Source organism: Varroa destructor, unplaced genomic scaffold, assembly GCF_002443255.2.
Source record: "Varroa destructor unplaced genomic scaffold, Vdes_3.0 BEIS01000006.1, whole genome shotgun sequence".
In the NCBI taxonomy this organism is placed as follows: domain Eukaryota; kingdom Metazoa; phylum Arthropoda; class Arachnida; order Mesostigmata; family Varroidae; genus Varroa; species Varroa destructor.
The window spans coordinates 25,779,363-25,800,073 of record NW_019211459.1 but is presented as its reverse complement, the minus strand read 5'-3'; the positions used below and the strand labels follow the sequence as shown (position 1 = coordinate 25,800,073).

The window sequence follows — 20,711 nt, the reverse complement described above, 5'->3', positions numbered from 1 at the left end:
GGCTTTCCTTTTAAGACGCTTCGAGGGCGGCGCCGAGAAGGTGGTGGCGCTGGCGACGGCACCGTAGTCTACGAAGGCGGTAGGAGACATGCCCTGCCGTAATACGGTTTGATATGGCGCATGCTTCGACAGTGAGTCGACTTGGAGCCAGTGATACTGACGATACAGGTCAATCTCCTGGGAAAACTGCTGGACAGTTTAACAAGTGAATTTAGGAATCGAACTAGAGACTGATAGGCACAGCACGAACCGGGAACGTGCCCCGCGCGAACAGACAGACTTCTAAAGAGGCGCCAGAAGAGCTGGGAATGATAATCACAAGTGTGGCATAGGCATACTATTAATGGCTAATGCACTTCTGGGCTGGGACGGTGACGACAGCAGAGAGCTAATAGTAATTGTGGCTATTGAAGTCGCCAGTGGATCGTAACAGAAATCGTCCGAAGTGAAGGACCATCGAGCGTCAAAAAGGGTCTCCAGCGTGACAGTTACTGAAGTAAGTGGCAAAAAGCTGTGCTCTTTGCGTTTTGTGATATGTCCTACTTCGCTTTGACACGAATAACTTGCAGAGAATTTCGTTATATATTGTGCTGTGTGCATGGGTTTAGGCATTAGCGCCTAAAGATGCTTTCTATTGCAATCCGAGTTGGCTCGTTTAAACGTCATCTTGCCAAGGTTGATGGTACGAGGTAGTTGGCAACGTGTCTTAGCATTTGGAATTACCCAAGCTTCTGATTGAAATAGTCCAATATTATCAGGCGTTTTTCATAGTATTTTTCTCAAACCAGCTTGGAACGTAGCTTTGCTGGACTACAGGGCATCAAACAGACGATATAAGTTTGCTTTACATTGTTCACACCTACTGCAAAATGGCAATTCAAATAGAGGGGCAATTACTATAGTCCGCCCAGTACAAATATTTATGAATGAATCCATCGCTCGTGTGAAGTCAGGCGCTTATTTTGTTCACACTGATTTTTTTTTCGAATAATGTTAGATCGTAATTAAGTTGAACTGTATTTGATATATATAATTGTAATATATTGAATTAAACCCACTTCTGCTGGGATACCAACCGGGACACAGTGTGCATATTTAAACCCAACCACTTAAATACGTTCTTTGCTAAATTTTCGAGTGTTTACAAACGTTCTAGGGAAAATATCAAATCACTGTGCAGCCACAGAATCGGCAAGTTGGGAAAAAAAGGCTTCGAAATGTAGAAGAAAAAAAAAAACACCCGTTTTTTAGGTGTCTAGACTCAACCCAGTCTGAAAAATGTCAATGATGCTTACGCTTATCTCGTATATGTCCTCATCTGTATAAGCTACTACTGGATGGATTTCTAGCAACGTCAATTGGTCTGCTTACATAGCCCCTCAGATACAATATCAAAGTACAATTCTGCCTATAGTTCTCGCGAGAAGTATAGTCATTATGATGCCTAAGCGGCAACGTAGACGTCTTCATCGGCGTTATTTTGTCTCGCGTCCAGTTTGTTTACGATTCACTCGTACTCTGTGCTGAGTAAGCATTGTTATAATCTAATAGATGACTTCTGTGCTCCCAAACGTGATGTTGTAGTTGAACGAAGCATTTGGATTGATGAAAGCAAACTTTTTCTATTCTAGTTTAGCTTACTCATCGTGCCGGCGTCGCTAAGGCGCCATGCCGTGTCGGAATTATGAATACTATAAGCTGCAATATCTGTAAATGAAGAAGACTTTTTTTTTTTTTTTTTTTTTTTAATATTATTATCAAAACGGTAAAAAAGAAGCTGCTTTTGATCAGTTCCACTTCGACGGAATCAATTACACCATTGTGAATCAAGGCTCGCCTTAACGTTAACTTAACGGTCTGAATGACTAAGGCGCATCTTTGGCTGCGTTGCCATCGTAATCATCAATTAGCAACTGGACAGCCGCGGTGCTTCACATCTCAGCGTTAGCAATAATTACTGCTAACGCTGAGATAAAAGTTAATAAGTATAGTAGATATGAAGTCAAAGAAAAATAGGAAGTTGTTATTATTATTACGGTGATAGCTTGTAGGATATAAGATTGTTATGCCCTTTCATAAATCTGTTGAAAAAACCTTATACAAATCCTGCAAGACCCGTTCCGGCTGGGCTCCTGATGACGGCAAGTCTCTGCTGTTGCACTGCAGAAAAGAGGTGGCTTCTCTTCGAGCTTCACATATAGATGATAGCTGAAAATGCCACAGTGAAAAAAGCCTTAATTTTTCCTTGCCCCTTGGTGGGTCCGCAAATAGGGGCGGGTCTAGTCCACTCCGCCGAGTCCTCCAAGGCGTCGGGCGGAGCAAGCCCTGCTGTTGGTCTTTCGCCCTAAAATTGTAGGCGTAAATGTACGAAAAAAGTTCCCTCTGTGTCATTTTGACGGGCTTGTGTTCCGTGTATATGGTTAGTTCATCTCAGCTGATCTGTAAAGCAACGTTACGGCCTGAAATTTTGTCGAAAATGGATACAGAGTGCACTAAAACCAGCTAAATATCTCAACTTTTACGTCCTATGTTGTCTTAGTTAAACATCACCATAGATAGCGGACCCCGAGTAGCCGATAATCGGCTTTTTCATGGAAACGAATTAGTCGTTATTGTTTGACTTCAGTTGCAAACTGCTGCGCCTCACTTGTTGTTTAGACGTATAACATGCATCGTAGCCGCCCGCGTATGGAAGGACACAATGCCCTGTACGCAATCTAGTTTTTGTACTAGGTGGTTTAGAAAATGAGATCCCGGACTCCCTGGCAATACATCAAGTGCTGCATTTACATCCATCTTGAAAATCCTTTATTAGTTATTAGTTTAGTATACGAGACGTCTAACAAATGATTGATGCACTGGTCGTCAACGGATACAAAACCTATAACAAATGCCTAGCTTAAAGTTTTTAACAAATTGTACTGTGAAATCATCTTTCTTGAAATGGCTGGTTTGCGATAATCTGCATGTATACCTCTTACTTAGCAGGTCGCGAAGTTGCCAAGTAGAAAACCGTCGTTGTTTTTACTTCTCGACTAGTGCATTGCCGACATCGTTATGGGGATCAAGTGCTGACGTCAGAATTGCTACTGTTACCTGGTTATGTATCCTTTGTCAAACGCAATGGCCGCACCCTACCCTCACTGTTAATAAGATGAACAGTAAGACACACTTGGAACAACGATCGTATGAATCATAACAGATACGATTACTATTCAGACTCATATTTATTTGAAATAACGTTTATCCTGTGCCGAACAAACGTCAGTTTGGATGTCCACATTATGGAATTAATCTTCTTTAGCCATTCATTGCTTTTCTATTTAAAGAAGGACCACGCTCGAGCCTTGGCTGCAGGCCGACTTGAAATTATTGCATCATGAAGTTACGACTCATGTTTCTATGAGCGTGCCCTACCGTTCCACATCGCTACGACCATCGACCTGCAATAATGATGATTATCAAGTTAATCAGATACTTTGAGTGTTTTTAAAAGGTCTTTCAAACGATGCCGTGTACCTGAGGGCTATGTAATATATTAAATTTGTTCAGGGGTAATTAATCGAACAAATATTCACAGCAACGAGTTAAATTGTAGCGACGTAAGGCATTGCGTAGGCCTCGGCCTTGAACAATACAGCTGTTCGCCCTCTAGTCGTTCAGGAAATTCGCAGGATTTTTTCAACATTGACGAAATAACCCGTTCTTACATGTAAATATGTTCAAATACGACGACACGGTCGTCACATCTATAGAACCACTAAGAAGGCGTTGCTTATCAGAACGCGCAACGTAACATATGCGTGTGGCGTTGAGTAGAAGTCTTCTACCGATACCTTATGCAGTACTATGCGCGCAACACAGAAGCTACATCATTCCCAAAGCAAGAATAACCACCCCTATTAAGTGTTGCTTAGTACTTGTCTTAAAACAAGTCTTCCTAGTAAAATGTACATATCTGTATATATAGAGACACACACATACAGAAAGAGACGGGAGAGAGAGAGAGAGATGGCAAAAAAAAGATAACCTTAAAATCATTGTCATATCGCTTATTGGACACCCTGTAAGGGGTGTAACCCTAAAAGGACGGAGGGAACTCTATCTTTATTCTGTCATAGAATTAATGTTCGATTACTTAGGTCTACTAGCTTGAGACAACAACAATAGCTGAACAAAACGATTCAAGTACCGATTTTACTGGAGTTAAATACATAAGAACTGAAATTAAAAAAATACCGTTATCGTTAAATGTTTATGCCTTTATAAACACTTTCTGCTAATTACTTGCTAGAAAAAAGATTCGTCTAGGAAAACGGGGTACGACCCGATCGGTCAAGCTAAGCTGAAGCATGCAGCGCTTCTTAAATATAGGTCATATTAGAGAAAAAAGTTGATTGAAGTACTTCACTGTTCGGTAGATCGTGCTAACGGTTCGTCATACAAAACGAACAAAATACAAACCCACGGACCGCGTATCTAGCTACTATATTACGTAGTGCTTCATTCTATACATACGTTTTTATTCATGACTACCGATCCTTTTCGTATTAAAAAGCTCGAGGTCAACTTCGCACAGCTCCTGTGAATCAGATACAATCAGCCGTATATATTCGGATTCCTAAGCACTCGGTGCTTTTTCGTCAAGGAAGAATGGCGTACCTGCAAGGAAGTAGAAGAGCCGCTTTTTTCGAAAATCTAAATTTTCTTCACGAAAGTAGGCTTGATCTTGCAGGACAATCCTGAATACACGCCAAGTGGCTTTATTTATATGCTACAGGAAGCCCTTAGTGCTATTTTGATTTGAAGACAGCTCGAAAAACTGAGAGCCCTCGCGAGTTTTTAATGGACTTAATGGAATATGAGCGCTTTACTCGATCTTCTTTCGACGTCTGCTGCGAAAAATTCTGCGTCTGCGGTCAGTGCGATCGCAAATCTATGAACCTGTTAAGTATTCCAGCTGTGGCTGTACTAGTAGCCGATCCGATTCCTTCGATTTTCTGCGTGTTAACTCCCAGCCGTCTATTCGCAATCTAGAAAACTCTATGTAGTCACCTTAATGATAATAGATAACTCTGTATTTATTCAAACTTTACAGGAAGAGAAGAAGTTGCAGGAGCAGATAACGTAGATGACGCGAAACCTCTACGGAGTTGGTGTCGTCGGGGCACTGGCCATTATATGGCTCATACCGTCCGCGGAACTTCTCGCTTCAATGGCTTCGTTTAACAGACGCTTTAATCGATGCATCTATTCTAAAACAAAACACACTGAGAGACCACTCACTCAAGGTCAAATTATCCCAAACGGAATGACAATGCAGTCATTCATCGATAAGGTTGACCAAATTGAGAAGGCGGCTTTTAAGAGCGATGCCATTGCTGATAAGACAGCTATCACATTGCTACATTGGTTAGTATTGAACATTTGGTAATCATTCCAAAAAATAGCACGCTTGCGGTCAAATCTAACTTCTATATTAACCCAGTTATTCCTAATAGGCTTAACGAAATGGTCTATACGTTCCATTTTCTGTTTCAGGTTCTCTATGCCCGACTGGAAACTGCCCGAATCAACTGATCGTTTTGACCAAGAAGCTAGTCGACGACACAGATATCAGTTTATCGAACGACTCTTTAGTGATATTGTTGCTAGCGCAACGGGTCACGATTACGAAGAAGAGGCAAAGTCCATGCTTATAACTGGCTCTGTATAATATATATATGTATATATAGTATTATCCTTTTATTATACCCACTACGCTGATGTTTGTCATTGATCTGAAGCGACAATTAATCACATTATATATATGTATATATATATAAAGCAGGCAAGTGCTTTCAGTTTGATCCTTTTTTCCAAGAAGTACAACTTCATAAGTGAGAAAAAGTATAGGGATAAGTTTACAGTTATTAGCAGGCAAAGGGTTAGGTCTACTGTTGCTGAAGAAGAAGAAATGGGAAGAGGAAATGGACGTTTCTACCAACGTAATACATGTTTAACTATAAACGTCGTTGTAACACCAACCTACAGATGCATTCATCTGTGCACTCGAACGAGACAAGTTCATTTTGATTTCCAAGTGCTAAATGCAGCTTTATGCCATATTTTGTACTTGCTAGCGCGGACCGTGCGTCCTCGTTTCAACCTGTTGTGTTACAGATTCTGGCCAGCGACGATCACGATGACGCCGGACATGATGACGCGTGTTTTATGATGTATTCTCTCAGTCACACCGTCAATGAAACATGCTCCGTAGCCGCTGTGCAAAGATATGCGGACGGTTCGATATCGCAGACAAATGTCGACAACAGTTTTAGTTACTCCCCCCGTTCACCGTACCAACTACAAAGGTATGATCAATCACGCTAGTCGACCAAATGGCAAAAAAAGCTTTGAAGCTGAATACTGTGACATATATATGCCACAAGCAAGCATTTGATAATAAGACCAATTACGCTTGCTTCAGCTTTACTCGCCAACGTGGCCAACGACCCGGGTCCAATTTCGTTGGGTCACAAACTGAAGTTCGGGGTGGAACTCCAAATGTCCGTATAGATCAATCAGCCCTTCAAGATTTTTCGGGCGCTCAAGTATGTACCTTCCGCGAAGAGGGTGTCGTAAGCATCACTGGACGACCAGGCGATGCAGTTTCTGTCGCGCCCGTACTCATGGGCATCGCTGCCGCTAGATATGATGGGGCGGAAAAATCCCTGTTCCGTCAAACTGGACCGTAAGTGAACGAGTATGACGTACAAACTTAAAATTGCGTTTAACTATTAACTTCAAGAAAATGTAATTTAGGCAGCTTTTAGACTGTACACATATTATTTAATTGAAACCTGTCGGATCATTTTTCCCTCGATGGTTGTGCGTTCCCTCACGTTCCAACGAAGGATTCTCAGTGCGATCGAATGGTCTGAGTGAAAAGCTACAGCTGCGGGGAATACACAGCTGAGACAATAGGCGGTGTGCACAGAGGAGGAAAATGAAAATCGGCAATAGTTTTGACAGTCTTTTTCATTATTATATCTCTTCGAAGCTGACAAACTGTTCTAATCAGAAAACCAATTTGGCATAAGGGCAAAACACGGATTGCAGATTCTATGAAGCGTCAGCTGGGCCCGCCACTGCAAGAGTTCTTTCTATAGATAGGAACTGCTGCTGTCACTGTCTGAAATGGCCCCCACACATGAAAAGTGGACGTTAGAATTATTGAGGCCATTAAAGTGGGTTAAAAGACAGTAAAATGTCATTGCCGATTATGTGACTATTTCACTGTATTACATAAGGTTGATAGCGAGAAAGAAGGAGCCAACGCAACGACCTTTTTAGTACGTGAATGAATAGCTAAAACCTAAATTGAAGCTCGATAACTCGATAATAGTTTGGAAAATCTAAAGAAGTGCTTTCGAGAACAAAATGACTGAATGCAAATTTGACAAATAGCCAAGGTTCTAGCAGTTTTTGGACGAATTTTCTTTCACGCCCATATCAAAGCCCAGATTTTTCTCAAGCTCAAATTCTCTAAAGCGCAGGTTTTAGCTCTTCAGATAGAGCAAGAGATTTGGAACAAGGTATAGGGTTACGGAAAGCCGAATACATTAACTTAGTAGGCTAGATTAGTCTGATCGAAAAGTCGTCATCACCTAAAAATGACTTAGAAGAATGGAATTATTTTCTGATGGGCCTCATAAAAATACGAGCTCGCTAGCGGAGCTTCAGCCATATCGGACTGGTCTCGTACAACATTTTAATAAGGTCCTTCACGACCCTAATTATGTTCCGTGCTGATAGGCCTAACTAGATATCTCAAATTTTACATTAGGTACTGCCGTTAAGCGTAGCTTTGCACTGCCTCAGGTACATCAAAATTGCCTAATATTCTATCTGTGTTAATAATATTCTATCTGCCTATCTGTGTTCCTGTATCTGTTACACGAAACTTCGGAAAACGTGTTTTAAGGGGGACAAAAAACCAGGTAACATTAATTTTTAACCACCGTTGTTTTCATTTGGTGATCTGCTGTCATAGTTATTTCAGCAAGGATTCTTCTAACACGAAAATGAATGCTCTTATCATGGGCACGTTAGGCCAAGAACTGGGCTTCGAGGCTTTCTTTAAGAAATTACACGGGAATATTCCCGGACAAACTGATGATGGCATGTTGATATCCGGCCAGTGGAACCGTAGCGGATGTCTTACGTCATTTGAGCTGAACAACCCACAAAAACGGGTTGTAGGACTAACGAATTCGCAATTAATGGGCGCTGTTGACGGTAAAGAAACCAGTAATAACCAAATAAATGATTATTATTACCTTTGATTAACGATAACGAGTGAAACGAAAAAGGCATAAATCATTTCATATCCTTATACAATTAAGGACAACGAGTAACAGTTGAGAGAGCCGAAACGCATAAATAAATATCGCTTTTCTTTGTCATCGTAAAGCGTTGTTTGATACATACTAGCGAACGGCATGGTTAACTGCTTGTATTATTTTAGGTCTAATTTTGGGAACCATTCTGAAATCAGCACACGGTGGAATAGTTGACAGACTCTCCCTTGCGGAACTACTTCGCCTGTATTACTCAAACAATCAGAACTTCGTTCAACTTCAAAGCGGAAACAGTACGTAAGACACACCAAAACACGTTGATGAAAAGTTGCCCATCTATATACTTTAGCCGAACTTAAATAAAGAGCAAAATGAAGCGCTCAACGTTATGTTCGTTGAAAAAGCTCACTACGGTAACACCGTCTTTCTTATGAACATATCCGATACCGCCGGTAGCAAGGTATCGTTTTTTCGATCAATTTTACAGTTCTCACATAGGTAATGTCTTAACTAATTAAATGCTTTGTACCGATCATTGATGCATAATTAGCTGTCTTTTTTACTTCTTCTACCAGCTGACTTCTTTCTTGTTAATATCTACTTTTGAAAGTCAATGCTAACTAAGACTTTTTCTTGTGCTGCCGACAGCTCGCCTAAGCGTTTGTGATCGTGCGACTAATTATCATAAGATCACGACACGAGAAAAAGTATGTCTACAGGCAAAACTCATGGCTTACGGACTGGCAATCAAAGATGGCCGTACCTTTTTCCCTGAGAATTCCTCCGGAGGAAGATTATCCTTCCAAACTAACCCCGACATAGATGCTTACGTGAATGATGCTTACAACAGCATACGCTTTGACGACAGTATGAAGGGTAAAGACCCTTTTAGACAGTGTCGATGCTTTTTTCGATGTAATATATATGACGATATATTTCAATGGGGTGATTCTCTGCTATGCTTATGTACTGAAAAATTCAGTATCACATTGCGGGGCCCATTGAAGTATCTACCTTAAAGAATCTCATACATTTAATTGGAGAGGGCTTACTAACTACAAGTTTTAGTGAAGAACCCTAGGCTGACAACAGCGTTCAAGTGTAATATACATTCCGTAGATATGTTTTTCCAGTAGACTTAGAGGGTTCAAACTGATGACCTCTTATATAAAACCATATTGGCATGTTTTGATGTTGCGAGATTCTGTGACCGACAATACAGATTTGAACGAAGGGATGTGCCAGCGTAGCGGTTCTAATGTAGAACAATGCTGGGGAGTAGCCGATGTGTATGTTCTTCTCGACACCCGCATCTTGCGAGACGTGGTTAAGCTAAATCTTCAAGCGGATATTCTCGGGTAACATCTACTGATTGACATGTTGGAACTTAACTTGTATTGGGAAACGTTACCGATAAACTCGCTGACAATTTGTCCAGCTCACTTTTAAGCAAACCTCGTCGAATGAAATAGATCTGTTTACTCCACTGTAACTGGATTATAAATGTGTGCAGTTCTGAGTTGTGGCAAATTGTCCGTTAACTTATTAGACTAGGTCGTTTTTACAAATCGAATATAACTTAAGTTTACCCTGTACTATCAGAGTGCTGACTCCGAGCATGAAACGAAATGCGTCTATGCCCAGATTCTAATCTAGACCACCACATCATCCTGACAGTTTGATCGATCTCAAAGAGTCTTAACGGTAGTTCACTCTATTTTGTGTGTCAGTAGTCGAGTTTTGTGTTTTATTCATTTAAATTATTCAGCAGTCTACTTCGTATATTCTTTTATCAAGCCTGCTCTAACCTACTAATGTTTGCACTTAGACGAATCCTAAACGGCATGGAGTTTCATCGGTCCCGTAATGCGGTCCAAGTTTTTGCCGGCCGATCTGGGTCTACCCTGCTGAGGATTCCTGATCGTGGAAGCCCCAACATAGCATCGTCCGGTTGTCCTGCTTGCATTGCACAATATCTCGATAGATTCGTGTCGACAAGTATGTAAAGGTCACTCGATCAGTGTGAAGGTTATCAATGAACAACAGTTACATTGCGACCTTGGTAGAGATTTTCATATATTGAATTCTTGATATGCTAGGAGTCATTGTAGATATTGAACAGGAGGAGGGAAGTATAATAACACTATTGTGCTAACTATCTAACTAACTAACTCCATTTGGCTGTAGAAGTATAGTATTTGCTTGCCAGTCCAAAACTACAGTAATTATACGAAGCCGAGGTGGCACGTGGATATATTTTTTATGGTTTTTCATAAAAGTAAAAATTTTCAGCACCATTATACTGACAAATATACATCGAAAGCATTGCTACCAAAAAAAAAAAACCCTGTGTTCAATTAATCGACTCAGACGTTGCTTCCATGCCTCGTTTCAGCTTATGGCAGCGAGTCTGACGCCGATTTAATCAATGCGCTTAATGAAACGCTCCGCGTGGAGAAGGAGTCGCTAGCGAGGACTCCAAAGTCAGCCTCAGCAGCTCAAGTAAGTAGGTCGCTGCGGACGACTACATATGGTAAATAGTCGAACAGGTGACCATATTTATAGACCATTCATATCACATTGCAGCGTTTGACCACCAAAGAGGATAAAACGTTTTACGATGAACAGATCAGCAGTTATAATAATAATAAACTATAGTGCATGCGTTATGTGCTGATATTCAAAGCTAGATTTGTAGAAACATTAGCAACTGTTACGCCAACAACCTGTTTTACGGAACTTTGTACATCTGTTTTGGGATCTATAAGCTCATTAGGTTTTCCTTTTTCCCTTTAGCGTACTGAAATATTATTAAATTGAATATATATATGTACCTTTCCCTAACAGGTTTTTTGTAACGTTTAAGGTAATCCTATACTTTCGCATGACCGACGATCCAATCGTTGATCGAGAAGCAATGAGAGAAGCATTGTTTCGCCTGCGTATCGGGAACCCCGAACTAAAGATTATCGGTATCGGAGATCAGCTCGGCACGCTCAGCAGCTACTCTGAAGCGCTGAGCGCCTATGAGCTCAACGACCTAGCAAAAGAGCTTTCTGTAAGAGATCGTGCTGCAATTTTCTTGAATGTCGCACTTTCTTTATAACATTCGAAATAATTATTTTGATTCGTACTTTCGACTGAGAAATGCAAGTTATGCAAGTTAAACAGTAACTACTTATTTGATTAGCTAGTACACTGTTATATTTAACGTTTGATTAAATCGATGCCCTGGTACAGGTACCTGGTAGGACCTTTACTGGCCAAGGCGGTTTATTTAGTGAAATCCAGCAGTCGATATGTGAGACAGGACTAAACTTGCGAAACCCGACTTGCCGTCCAGACTGGCTGCCTTCAATACAACGGCGTGGCGCGTCAAGTGATCCAAGTTACTTTTCAGCGGGTATCGAACCTCAACGCGTCCAGTTTCTTTCCTATGACACGCGATACTTTTTCGAAAGCAAAAATATGCGTATCAAGGTGCGTATCAACCTGCTGAAACGTAACGCATCATCGCGTCCGCTTAGAACATTAATTGGCCTGCAGAGGCCATTTTCGGGGTATGACCACCCATATATGATCTGTTCGATTAATACAGACCAATATATAGACAAGCTATTATAGAATGCAGGAAAGTTCACTGAATCTGCGATACCTTTAACTGGAATGCCGAAAAACAGCAAAAACATCGATGGCATTCAAATTCTATTATGGCAATATGGCTTGCCAAAAAATGTCACGACATGCCAGACTCGTCGACGCACTCCCTTGCCAAGTTGCGTTGTGAGCCGAAGGTTCGGAATTTTACGTGAATACATTTTTATATATGTGTCTTCATATGTAGCTTTCCTTTTCCTCATTTTCCTTTATTTTAGTTCACTCCTGCTCCCGGCCGAAACATCCGCGTCTGCGATGCGTCTTGGAAATACAACTATAATCGAGGGGTGCCTTCGCACCAATCTTTAGTCAGCAATAGCAATTCGAATCGAAGTACCGTCATCAACGTAAATAAAAATAAGCGGAACGACAATCATCAAAAGGAAGATGATGGCCGGCCCTTCATTTGCCAGGAAACAAACAACAATTGTAAGTATAAACACTAAGGTGGGTTGTGCACAAGTTAGCACAGCAAAAATGAGACGAGAAGTATTTTGATTATGGACCTCACAATGAAGGTCCACGAGAGAACATCACGACTTTGACAAAGCCCAATGTGCGATAACTCATGCACGGATTTTTACGTGACACAACGCTACAGATTTGTTAAGTCGAACCGTCAAAAGAAACCGTGTTGATTCAATGTAGATCTTCAATCATATCTGATCATTCAATAGACAGCGATGTTTTTCTGCCCGAAGACTGTCCGTCGATCAACAAAGATGTCGATTCTATTTTGCACCCGGCATGATACAATAACTTCATTGGTTATGATATCATATAGATGGCTCACTTAGTTATTGCGCTTTCCTTTAATTCTTGGACTGACTTTGGTAGACAAAGGCCAAAAACCTAATAAACTCTACGAAAGGGTGATAATACGGCTATAGGATGGAAATAGTCTACGTGATGGGGTAGTGTTGCTTGCTTGCGTAGACTTGGGGACACAGTGAGTTGATCTAGGTCGGAGAGCGCCGAAGCATGATTAGCCTTCATTATTAATGGTAGTCGCACACTTGAATCCCACAATGGACCATTTAGGAATTGTGTCCGGGTGCGCTTGTCCTGAAAAATGTGGGAATAGGGCGTTGATACATTTCGTTTCGTGCTAGAAGGGGCCAGCTATTCTTAACAATGCGGGGCGGAAAATATGTATTTGACAGATGACCGTAAATGTAGGACACTCACTACCAGTTATGAGATTTGCCCTCTAGCGATTTATTTTACACATGCAGAGAAATGGGCTACATTAGGTTTGATGGTGTCAATTTTAAAGATTTTGGTGGATTTAAAAAAACCAAATAAAGCTTCTAGAAGTTGTGATATGAACCATATGATACTATTCGAATAACTCGAGGTAGGCTCCTTTAGCGAAACTAATTCTGCTCAAAAGATATAGGTAGCGAATTACTAACAATTTGGCAATTCATAGAACACGTATTTTTCGATTTAACAATAATAATGACACGTTATTTTACTATAAAAAAAATATCACCAATCAGTGCCGAACTGTGAATACCTAATAGATTTTTTTGGTTGCGCGCATTTGACGATATCTTTCCGATATGAAACGATCGAATATCCATAATCCCAAAACTTGTATAAGTTATTTCTATACTATCAGCGATTTGTATCGCGTACCACACTGAATAAAAGCTACTTCCAACTAAAGTATTGCTATGGAGTTATTGTATCGTGCTTAATAAATATTAGATCCTATCTTACATCTATAGTCGCATCGGTTTACTTCTTTTACAGAATAATAAAATACACTGATTCAAAAATTATTTTTTCATTTTAATCAACAGCCTTCTATTTGACGAGTTAGACTAACCTCTCTGAGATGGCACAGTAGTGAAACACTTCCGGGAGCCACTAAATATTCTTAGCGCTCTTTTGTTTATACAATATGTGCTTTTAGTTAGATTGACTAACAAAATGACTTTACTTACTGAAAGTTACTGATTCTAGACCGAACAGAAAATATTAAATTGAGTATGAAAATGTTTATCATAAAAAGTACGAACCGTCGGTGTGTCTACTTAACACCTCATTAACCGTTACTATTTGTATTGTTCTTGTAGTCCGCGAAATCTACTTTAATTATTCAAGTCCTTGTCGACTGGGACCTTTAAGTTGCGCTCCGATCCGTTTCGCTGTTGTCGGAATCGACGATTCCTACGGCGGTCGGGGTAGAACAATTTCGAGGGCCTGCAGAGGTAAGAATGAGGCTTTATGTTTCAAATCCCAGTTCAATTCACCCAAATAATGAGTGCCTTTTTAGCGTCTGGGTACTGGGTTAAACCTAGACACAATTTACTAAGCATATAAATGCCTAGAAATATTTAAGGCAAACACGACCCTCTTGCATATTGCAAGGGTTCATATAATGAATCAGCCATCCAAATGTTGGAGATATATTTAGAAAACGGTGTAGCTTTGACGACGTTTATTTTTCGTATGTCTGCCTCTGACGTGTTATCCCTTGTTGTTCGGTTTATCTCCAGACGAATTTTGCCAGTCACCCTTTGCGATTCCGTATACCGTTACGCACGAAGGAATGGTCTGCGCAGCTAACTCGTTGACGGTTTCTAGTATTTTGTCGGTAGCCACTCTGATCTTCCTGCTTATAAATAGACTTTTTTAAACGGAAGGAGATCTGACGGCGTTCGTCTCTCAACTTCGTCGGTGGTAAAGGCCCGAACCGACGATCTATGAGACTTGTTCCTTCTCGTGCAGGAGATCGGCGTATCTTTCGAAAAGATCTGCAATTAAGACCAGAATGATTATGGTCGGAGCGTATCGCATTAGTAGCACCAAAAACGTCAGAGTTTTAGCAGAGTAAAACGTAATCTAGATATTCAAATTCGATTTCGACAAAAAGTATTGAAAAAAAAAAAAAGAAAAAGGTAACTTAGCAACACCGTTTGCACGTTCAGCCGAATTAATAAATGCATCGATCTAAGTCGGTGCTCTAACATTCTTGATTATTATATTCAGCTAACTTCAGGAAGTATTAACTGCAATTCTAAGGTAATATTTGCTAAAATTGCCTTTCATTTCGCCGTAATAATATCATTATTTACAAATAAATAAAACATGTGCCTACAAGATCCTCACTTCACATATAGCTGTGTGCGACTAGAACGACCTCATAGTTCGGATTTCCTGTTTATTTTTCATTATAATAATTTATAGTCATAGGCGTAAGAATAAACTCCCTAAGACCTACAAATATAAAAACCTCCAGTTAAAACGCAATTTCATATATGCTTGGTGGGTAATTTTAAAAATAAAACATATGTAAGTGGAGAAAACGGCAGGGAAGGAAGGAGGCGAGAACGGTGAGGAACGCATGAATTGAGCTAACAAACAAGGGAGATGACAGAACTTGTTGACTGAAAAGTTTCCTTGATGTCGGAAGCCACTTCATCAGACGAACTTCGTTACCAGTATTTTCCTATTTTTTTTTTATTTTTATTATTACAGTTGCTACTTGGATGATCTTATGACTCCCATAAATCCGCCCATCTTGTAAATACGCCATCAATAAATAAAAAATTTGTTTTCATATTTGATTCGATTTTTAATTGTTCCTTTGTGAGTGTTTTGAAAGCAAACGCTAGCAGGGAATAGAATGTAGAATATTTTTTAGCTTATTTTAGAAAATGGACGAGCGGATTATTGAGTTAGGTATTTGCATAACCATATGCATTGTTTCTTCGCACTTATCTCTTCTTCTCATCTTATAATTATTCTCCTGAGCTTACCTATGTAGCGCAGCTGCACAGCACCGTCTAGATTGAACAAGCTTTACTTTGTACATTGTAGGTAACCGACGCTCATCCTTTCATTTTTTAAACCCCACATTGCTTATCGAACATATTTTCAACCACTAATTATTGCAGATAAACGTTTAAACGCGTATAGGACGACGAAGGTTCCTCAACACATTTCCCGAATGACATTTACTCTTCTTCTGTTTGTCACCGTTTCTAATTTTTCAAAGTGGTAAACGCGTACATTGTAAAGACAGTTTTCAGTAACTACTTCATCAATTAAAGTGTTTCTTTCGAACAGTCTTTATATGGTGTCATAACCATGATACTCGCATTGACCTCACAAGACAAAACTATGGTCATAAATAGGTTGAAAATAAAACGATGTTTTGACCTCTTCATACTGAAAAGTATCATACTCTGTAGTTCTCAGTCGAATACGAAGTAAATATTTTATCATTTTTTTAAATGGATCGCAAGCAGAGGTGTGAGAGCTTCTGTACTGCCAAGCTGCAATATGAAAATACATTACGATCTGAAACACATGTGGAATCTGCTCTGTAGACTTTCTAGCGCTTCACATGGTGATGTACTAGTGACGTATTAGTCCACAAAATTTAGATACACATGAGGCCGTCTAGATTTTGAAGCAGATCTAAACACACCTCGTTTCCTGCTAGGTAGGGCTAGTAGCCGTCTAAAACAATACCTAAGTAGCCCAGTGCGGGACTCAAAGCACAAAAATAGTGTAAACTTTCTCGTTAACAACTAACGACTTCTTAGCTGGATTTCTCAGCTTTGTTTACCGCAATCAGTACTGCGGTTATAATGCCGTGCTAGTATTAGGGAAAATCGCTAAGCCGGGCTTTTTTAGATACTGGAAACGAGTATTTGATATTTTATGTTTTCTACGAAGAATATTACGAAGATTCGATCATTTTCTTCGTCTTCCATGCCCCAAACTATCTTGTTTAGTTCTTTAATCTCTAAATAAATTAAGTGACCAGCAGGGGAACTGTGCAAATACGCCAAAAATTAAAATAGAAAGAGTACAACAAATTAGCCGCACATAAAAAATCATTTATTCTTTATCAGGTACAGTTATAGGTTTTAGTTGTTGCACAATACTCCTGAAAAGTTTTTTTAGAAATGACGTAACTGCGATTTATTGGTTACCTTTAGCATTAAGCATTGGAGTTGTTATCCCTTTTCCCCCCAGTGCCTTTCCGTGCAGGAATAGAGGTATTGGCTAGGGGGAAAATCAGCACCCTGTGAGGATTCTATACCGCCTCAGTGGCGCTTATTTTATCTGATTAAACAAATAGTTCGATATTTCAAGAAGAAATGCTAGTAGTTTTTTTCGAACTTCTTGTTTCGTACATATAAATGCTGTTGAACCGTGCCAGTAACGACCTATTATTAGGTCAACGATTTGCAACAGAATGTGTTACTAGACGTAAAATGTTTTTAGTGGGACCCTTAAATCTGAATTCTTTGTGCCTCGGTAAGAACTAACCATTTTTTAAGAGAGATGTCAGAATATGAATTTTTGTTCACAGAGACTACCGGGTTTACTCAGAGAATTAGTGCTACTCATACGTCTCATTTTTAAAAACTGTACCAAACCCTTTAAACAGAAAGTGAATATATAGTATCATACTATCTCATGCTATTGATTTGTCAATTTTAGCATAACCACATCCCGAAATGGCTGAGATCATTTTTCTCGTCAGAAGTTGTATTCGTTCTTCCACCCAAACAGTCCTTCACCGTCAGTCGGGGAATTCGTAATTTCTCCATTATCTTCTCTAATATTTATAATATTATATGTCTCAGCTGGATGCCAGCTTCGTGTACTCATCAGTAACGTGGTTCGTCCTTGCCTTTGGTATTCTTGCAAAATGCCTTGCCGAGATCCTTCCTACGAACATCTCGCCAATAACTAATACCCATATGCATACATACACACGCACACCTTTTCGGATAAATCTCAAATCTAACCGGAATAACTTGTGCGTCGTTTACCGCGGCCGTTAGCTAATCAATTGTTCTCTTTTAAACAGCAGCGGATTTGTATTTCGAAACACCTAGTGCTGTTTGTTTCGATACTTTGCGTGTGGTCGCTTCTTTAATGAGACAACGACAACGGGCATCGGCTGTGTCCTCGCTGTCGACGCGAGCTACTAGACTTTTCAGAAGTCTCCGGTCCCAACATTTTTCCAAGAAGTTCCAACAGTCACAACACTCCCGCCACAAATCCTCTTTTCGATCCATTTGAGGGGCCGATAATCAGACCCCACGGAGCGCAGTTTCGGTGCACAGTTTAGGAAAGAGGAAACGACCCAAACCAAAGACGCTCGTTCGTGTATCTTAAACTTGAGAGTCTTAATATTCCTTCTGCCCTCGAGTCGAGAGACTACTCACCCCGTTCACAAGCTGCTGTGTCGACTGGTTTGAGCACTATGATCGTCGGCGACCAGCGAATGTTGCGCTGGAGACGGCCCCTGACTTTGGTCCTAACCCTGATGTTGGATTGCCGGACGGTAAAGTGCTTTCACGGAAACTAGTAGCAGCCTCGGCTTCGCTCCAACTTATGGCAAAGCGGATCAGAAGGTCCCTCACAGAAACAGTGTAGGAGAGGGTAGCATTCTCCGCGGGTGGAGGCCAGCGCTAGTGAACAGAGTGCAGGCGTGCCAGTCCGCTCGTCGTCCATGAGAGATGAGGCGATATCTCACTTGTCCTGGGCCCTTTCTCAATCTGTTGCCCGCTTGGTTGGCCTGCTGGTGTTACTGAGCATTCGAGGCCATGGCCTGCTGCTAGTACCGCTGCGGCTGTTCACTCTGTCCTTGTAACCCACTCCACCCACTATGCATAGGGCCTACCATCACCCATAAAAGGTCATCAGCCAACGTTGATCCCCGCTGAATCGTTACTTGTCATTAGTCTCTCACCCTCAAACGACCTCAGTCTGTTACCGAAGAATTCTTTGCATTTCACATACACTGTCGGAGTCGTGACGCTAAGGTGTTTGGCTGGTTAAAATCGAGCGTACTGCAACTCGTCCTCGGCAGCCCTCACAAAAAAGGAACCCTCGCCATTTTCCGTTCGTGGCGAAATTCGCTGGATGCGGATATTTTATGAGAACTGGTATCCCTTCAGCTGACGGTGATCAATGTTCATTCATCAGTTCCTGTTCCTCGTTTCTATTTCAACAAGGACATAAGCAGAAAAACTACCGAAACGTCGTGACATCAGAGGCTCTTTTCCTCTACTACTCATTGAAAAATTGCAACGGAAGCGAACAAAGGGCAAGAAAGCACAGTTGAAAGCTAACTCATTGGTCGACTGGCTAGTCGAAGACGAAACCATGAAAACACGACGGGAACGAGGTAACCAGCACCGGCAGCGAGTGCGCTCGTCTAACTGCATAAAAGCAGAAAACTGGTTCGGATAATAAAACGTTCGCTGTCAGATCGCTATAATGTGTTTATAAGCCGTATGTGCTTAATCGTCTCGGAGATCTGAAAGGAAGACAGATCTCCAACAGGGTTTCACCTCACTGCCTGCTGCATATCATGCTCCCTTGTGGGGCGCGGGCTATAGTTGGGGAGCAGCGTGGGCCTCAAGGCATTTACGGTTGGCAGCAGACAGACCATAGTTTAATGGTCGGTGCAACTACTTTGATCGCTCACATCCAGAGAGATATATATCATTACGCAAGCAAGTCAACAAGCCAGACGACGTTGTTTCGTAGCAGAGGATCTGGCAAGCAGGAAGGGAAAGATTATATATATATATATGTTCACCCAGGAGCTGCAGATTAAGCTGCCTTTTGCGTAAACGCGCATGAACGAATGAAGCGCTATTAGGATTCGGGCGTTAGCCAGACAAAGGAAGCCGTAGAGTAGGCACAAGGCGAACCATATAACAAAATAGCGAAACAGTAGAAGTAAGGTGTTATCACTTCCGCGCGTTCGATTGGATATAACACAATCATCATGATCATAGGCACATATGCAGTGTAGGCACAGGCATCCAGACGTAAGCAACACTTATAGATTCACTAAAAAAACGTTAACGTGTGCATGAACCACTTTCAAGCGAGTTTTGCTTATTTTGTCGTAGCCTCTCTGTCATAGCCCAATTTAACCCAACCACATAAAAGCATATAGACTCAGTCTCGCACACATAACAGACACATAAACATTCACCTGCGTCCATCCATTCACAACTACCTATAGTTTTCGATACTCATTAGCCCACAGTGGCACAAGCCCAGTTCCAATGGCGTCCGCGAGCTTTTCACGGGACTTACGCTTTCTGCTCATCTACCCGCCTCCCGGTTTGGCCTAGCCCGGTTAACCAGGGTCTACCACATGTCGCACACGCGATTCCCACTCTCTAGAATCCGTTCATACACACTTGATCCGTCGTTTAGGCACCACAAGCAAGCAACGGGGGCGTAAGTAACGCAAAGAAAACATGCGATAGTTCTCAATAGTAAATGATTAAAACGTAGCTTAACGAGAGAAAGAAAAAGGACGGCGAGAAAAAAAGGAGGAGCGCTGAAGAACGGAGTACACGAAGACTCACGGTAAGGAAAAACAGGCGATGCTGCCGAAAACCTGTAAGACTAAAGGCCAAAAGCAGCTAGTCTGCCAACGAGGTACGAAGCCAGAGTAGAGAAAGCCTAGGACAAACCCACGAGGGAAAGGGGAGAGAATGGACGAAAAGGGGCGAGAGGAAAAAGGAGAGAGGAGGTCGAGCAGCACCGAACGAAGACGAGGAGAGAACTAGCATCGACAGCAGCCACGGCCGCCCGCTAGTGGCTGCTCGTTTGCCGTACCATCCATCGCCGACATCAGCGTCGGCGGCTGCACTGTGGCCGACGGGACCGAGTGCGGTGGCGCTGTGTCGCGGCGCTGCTTGCGAT

The 20,711-nt window shown here is 41.3% G+C and overlaps 1 protein-coding gene and 1 long non-coding RNA gene across 3 annotated transcripts; one reads left to right on the top strand and one right to left on the bottom strand.

Moving 5' to 3' along the window:
• Positions 1-135: 135 nt before the first annotated feature.
• LOC111252534 (uncharacterized) lies at positions 136-15,572 on the top strand. Of its 2 annotated transcripts, none has more exons than XM_022810631.2 (16): positions 136-496; positions 5,099-5,412; positions 5,542-5,683; positions 6,163-6,353; positions 6,470-6,733; positions 8,036-8,280; positions 8,510-8,635; positions 8,991-9,218; positions 9,544-9,700; positions 10,171-10,340; positions 10,738-10,844; positions 11,209-11,400; positions 11,583-11,822; positions 12,218-12,428; positions 14,084-14,218; positions 14,507-15,572. In XM_022810631.2, the coding sequence occupies exons 2-16, from the start codon at positions 5,132-5,134 to the stop codon at positions 14,644-14,646; spliced, it is 2,829 nt and encodes a 942-aa protein (XP_022666366.1). In that variant the 5' UTR covers positions 136-496; positions 5,099-5,131; the 3' UTR covers positions 14,647-15,572. The 2 variants fall into 2 exon arrangements, with proteins under 2 accessions (XP_022666366.1, XP_022666367.1); XM_022810632.2 differs by having other exon boundaries at positions 137-496; positions 9,565-9,700.
• On the bottom strand, positions 3,209-20,229 carry LOC147755029 (uncharacterized). Its single transcript, XR_015330584.1, has 2 exons — positions 20,094-20,229; positions 3,209-3,443 (listed from the first exon to the last, which is right to left on the bottom strand). It is a non-coding gene; the product is annotated as an uncharacterized LOC147755029 (long non-coding RNA).
• Between the last annotated feature and the right edge of the window lie 482 nt (positions 20,230-20,711).

Coding starts and splice junctions, on each gene's coding strand:
- LOC111252534 (XM_022810631.2), top strand. CDS start 5,132: ATGACGCGAAACCTCTACGGAGTTGGTGTCGTCGGGGCACTGGCCATT. Junction 8,281..8,509: donor ATTAATGGGCGCTGTTGACG/GTAAAGAAACCA, acceptor GTATTATTTTAG/GTCTAATTTTGGGAACCATT. Junction 9,219..9,543: donor CTTTGACGACAGTATGAAGG/GTAAAGACCCTT, acceptor TGATGTTGCGAG/ATTCTGTGACCGACAATACA.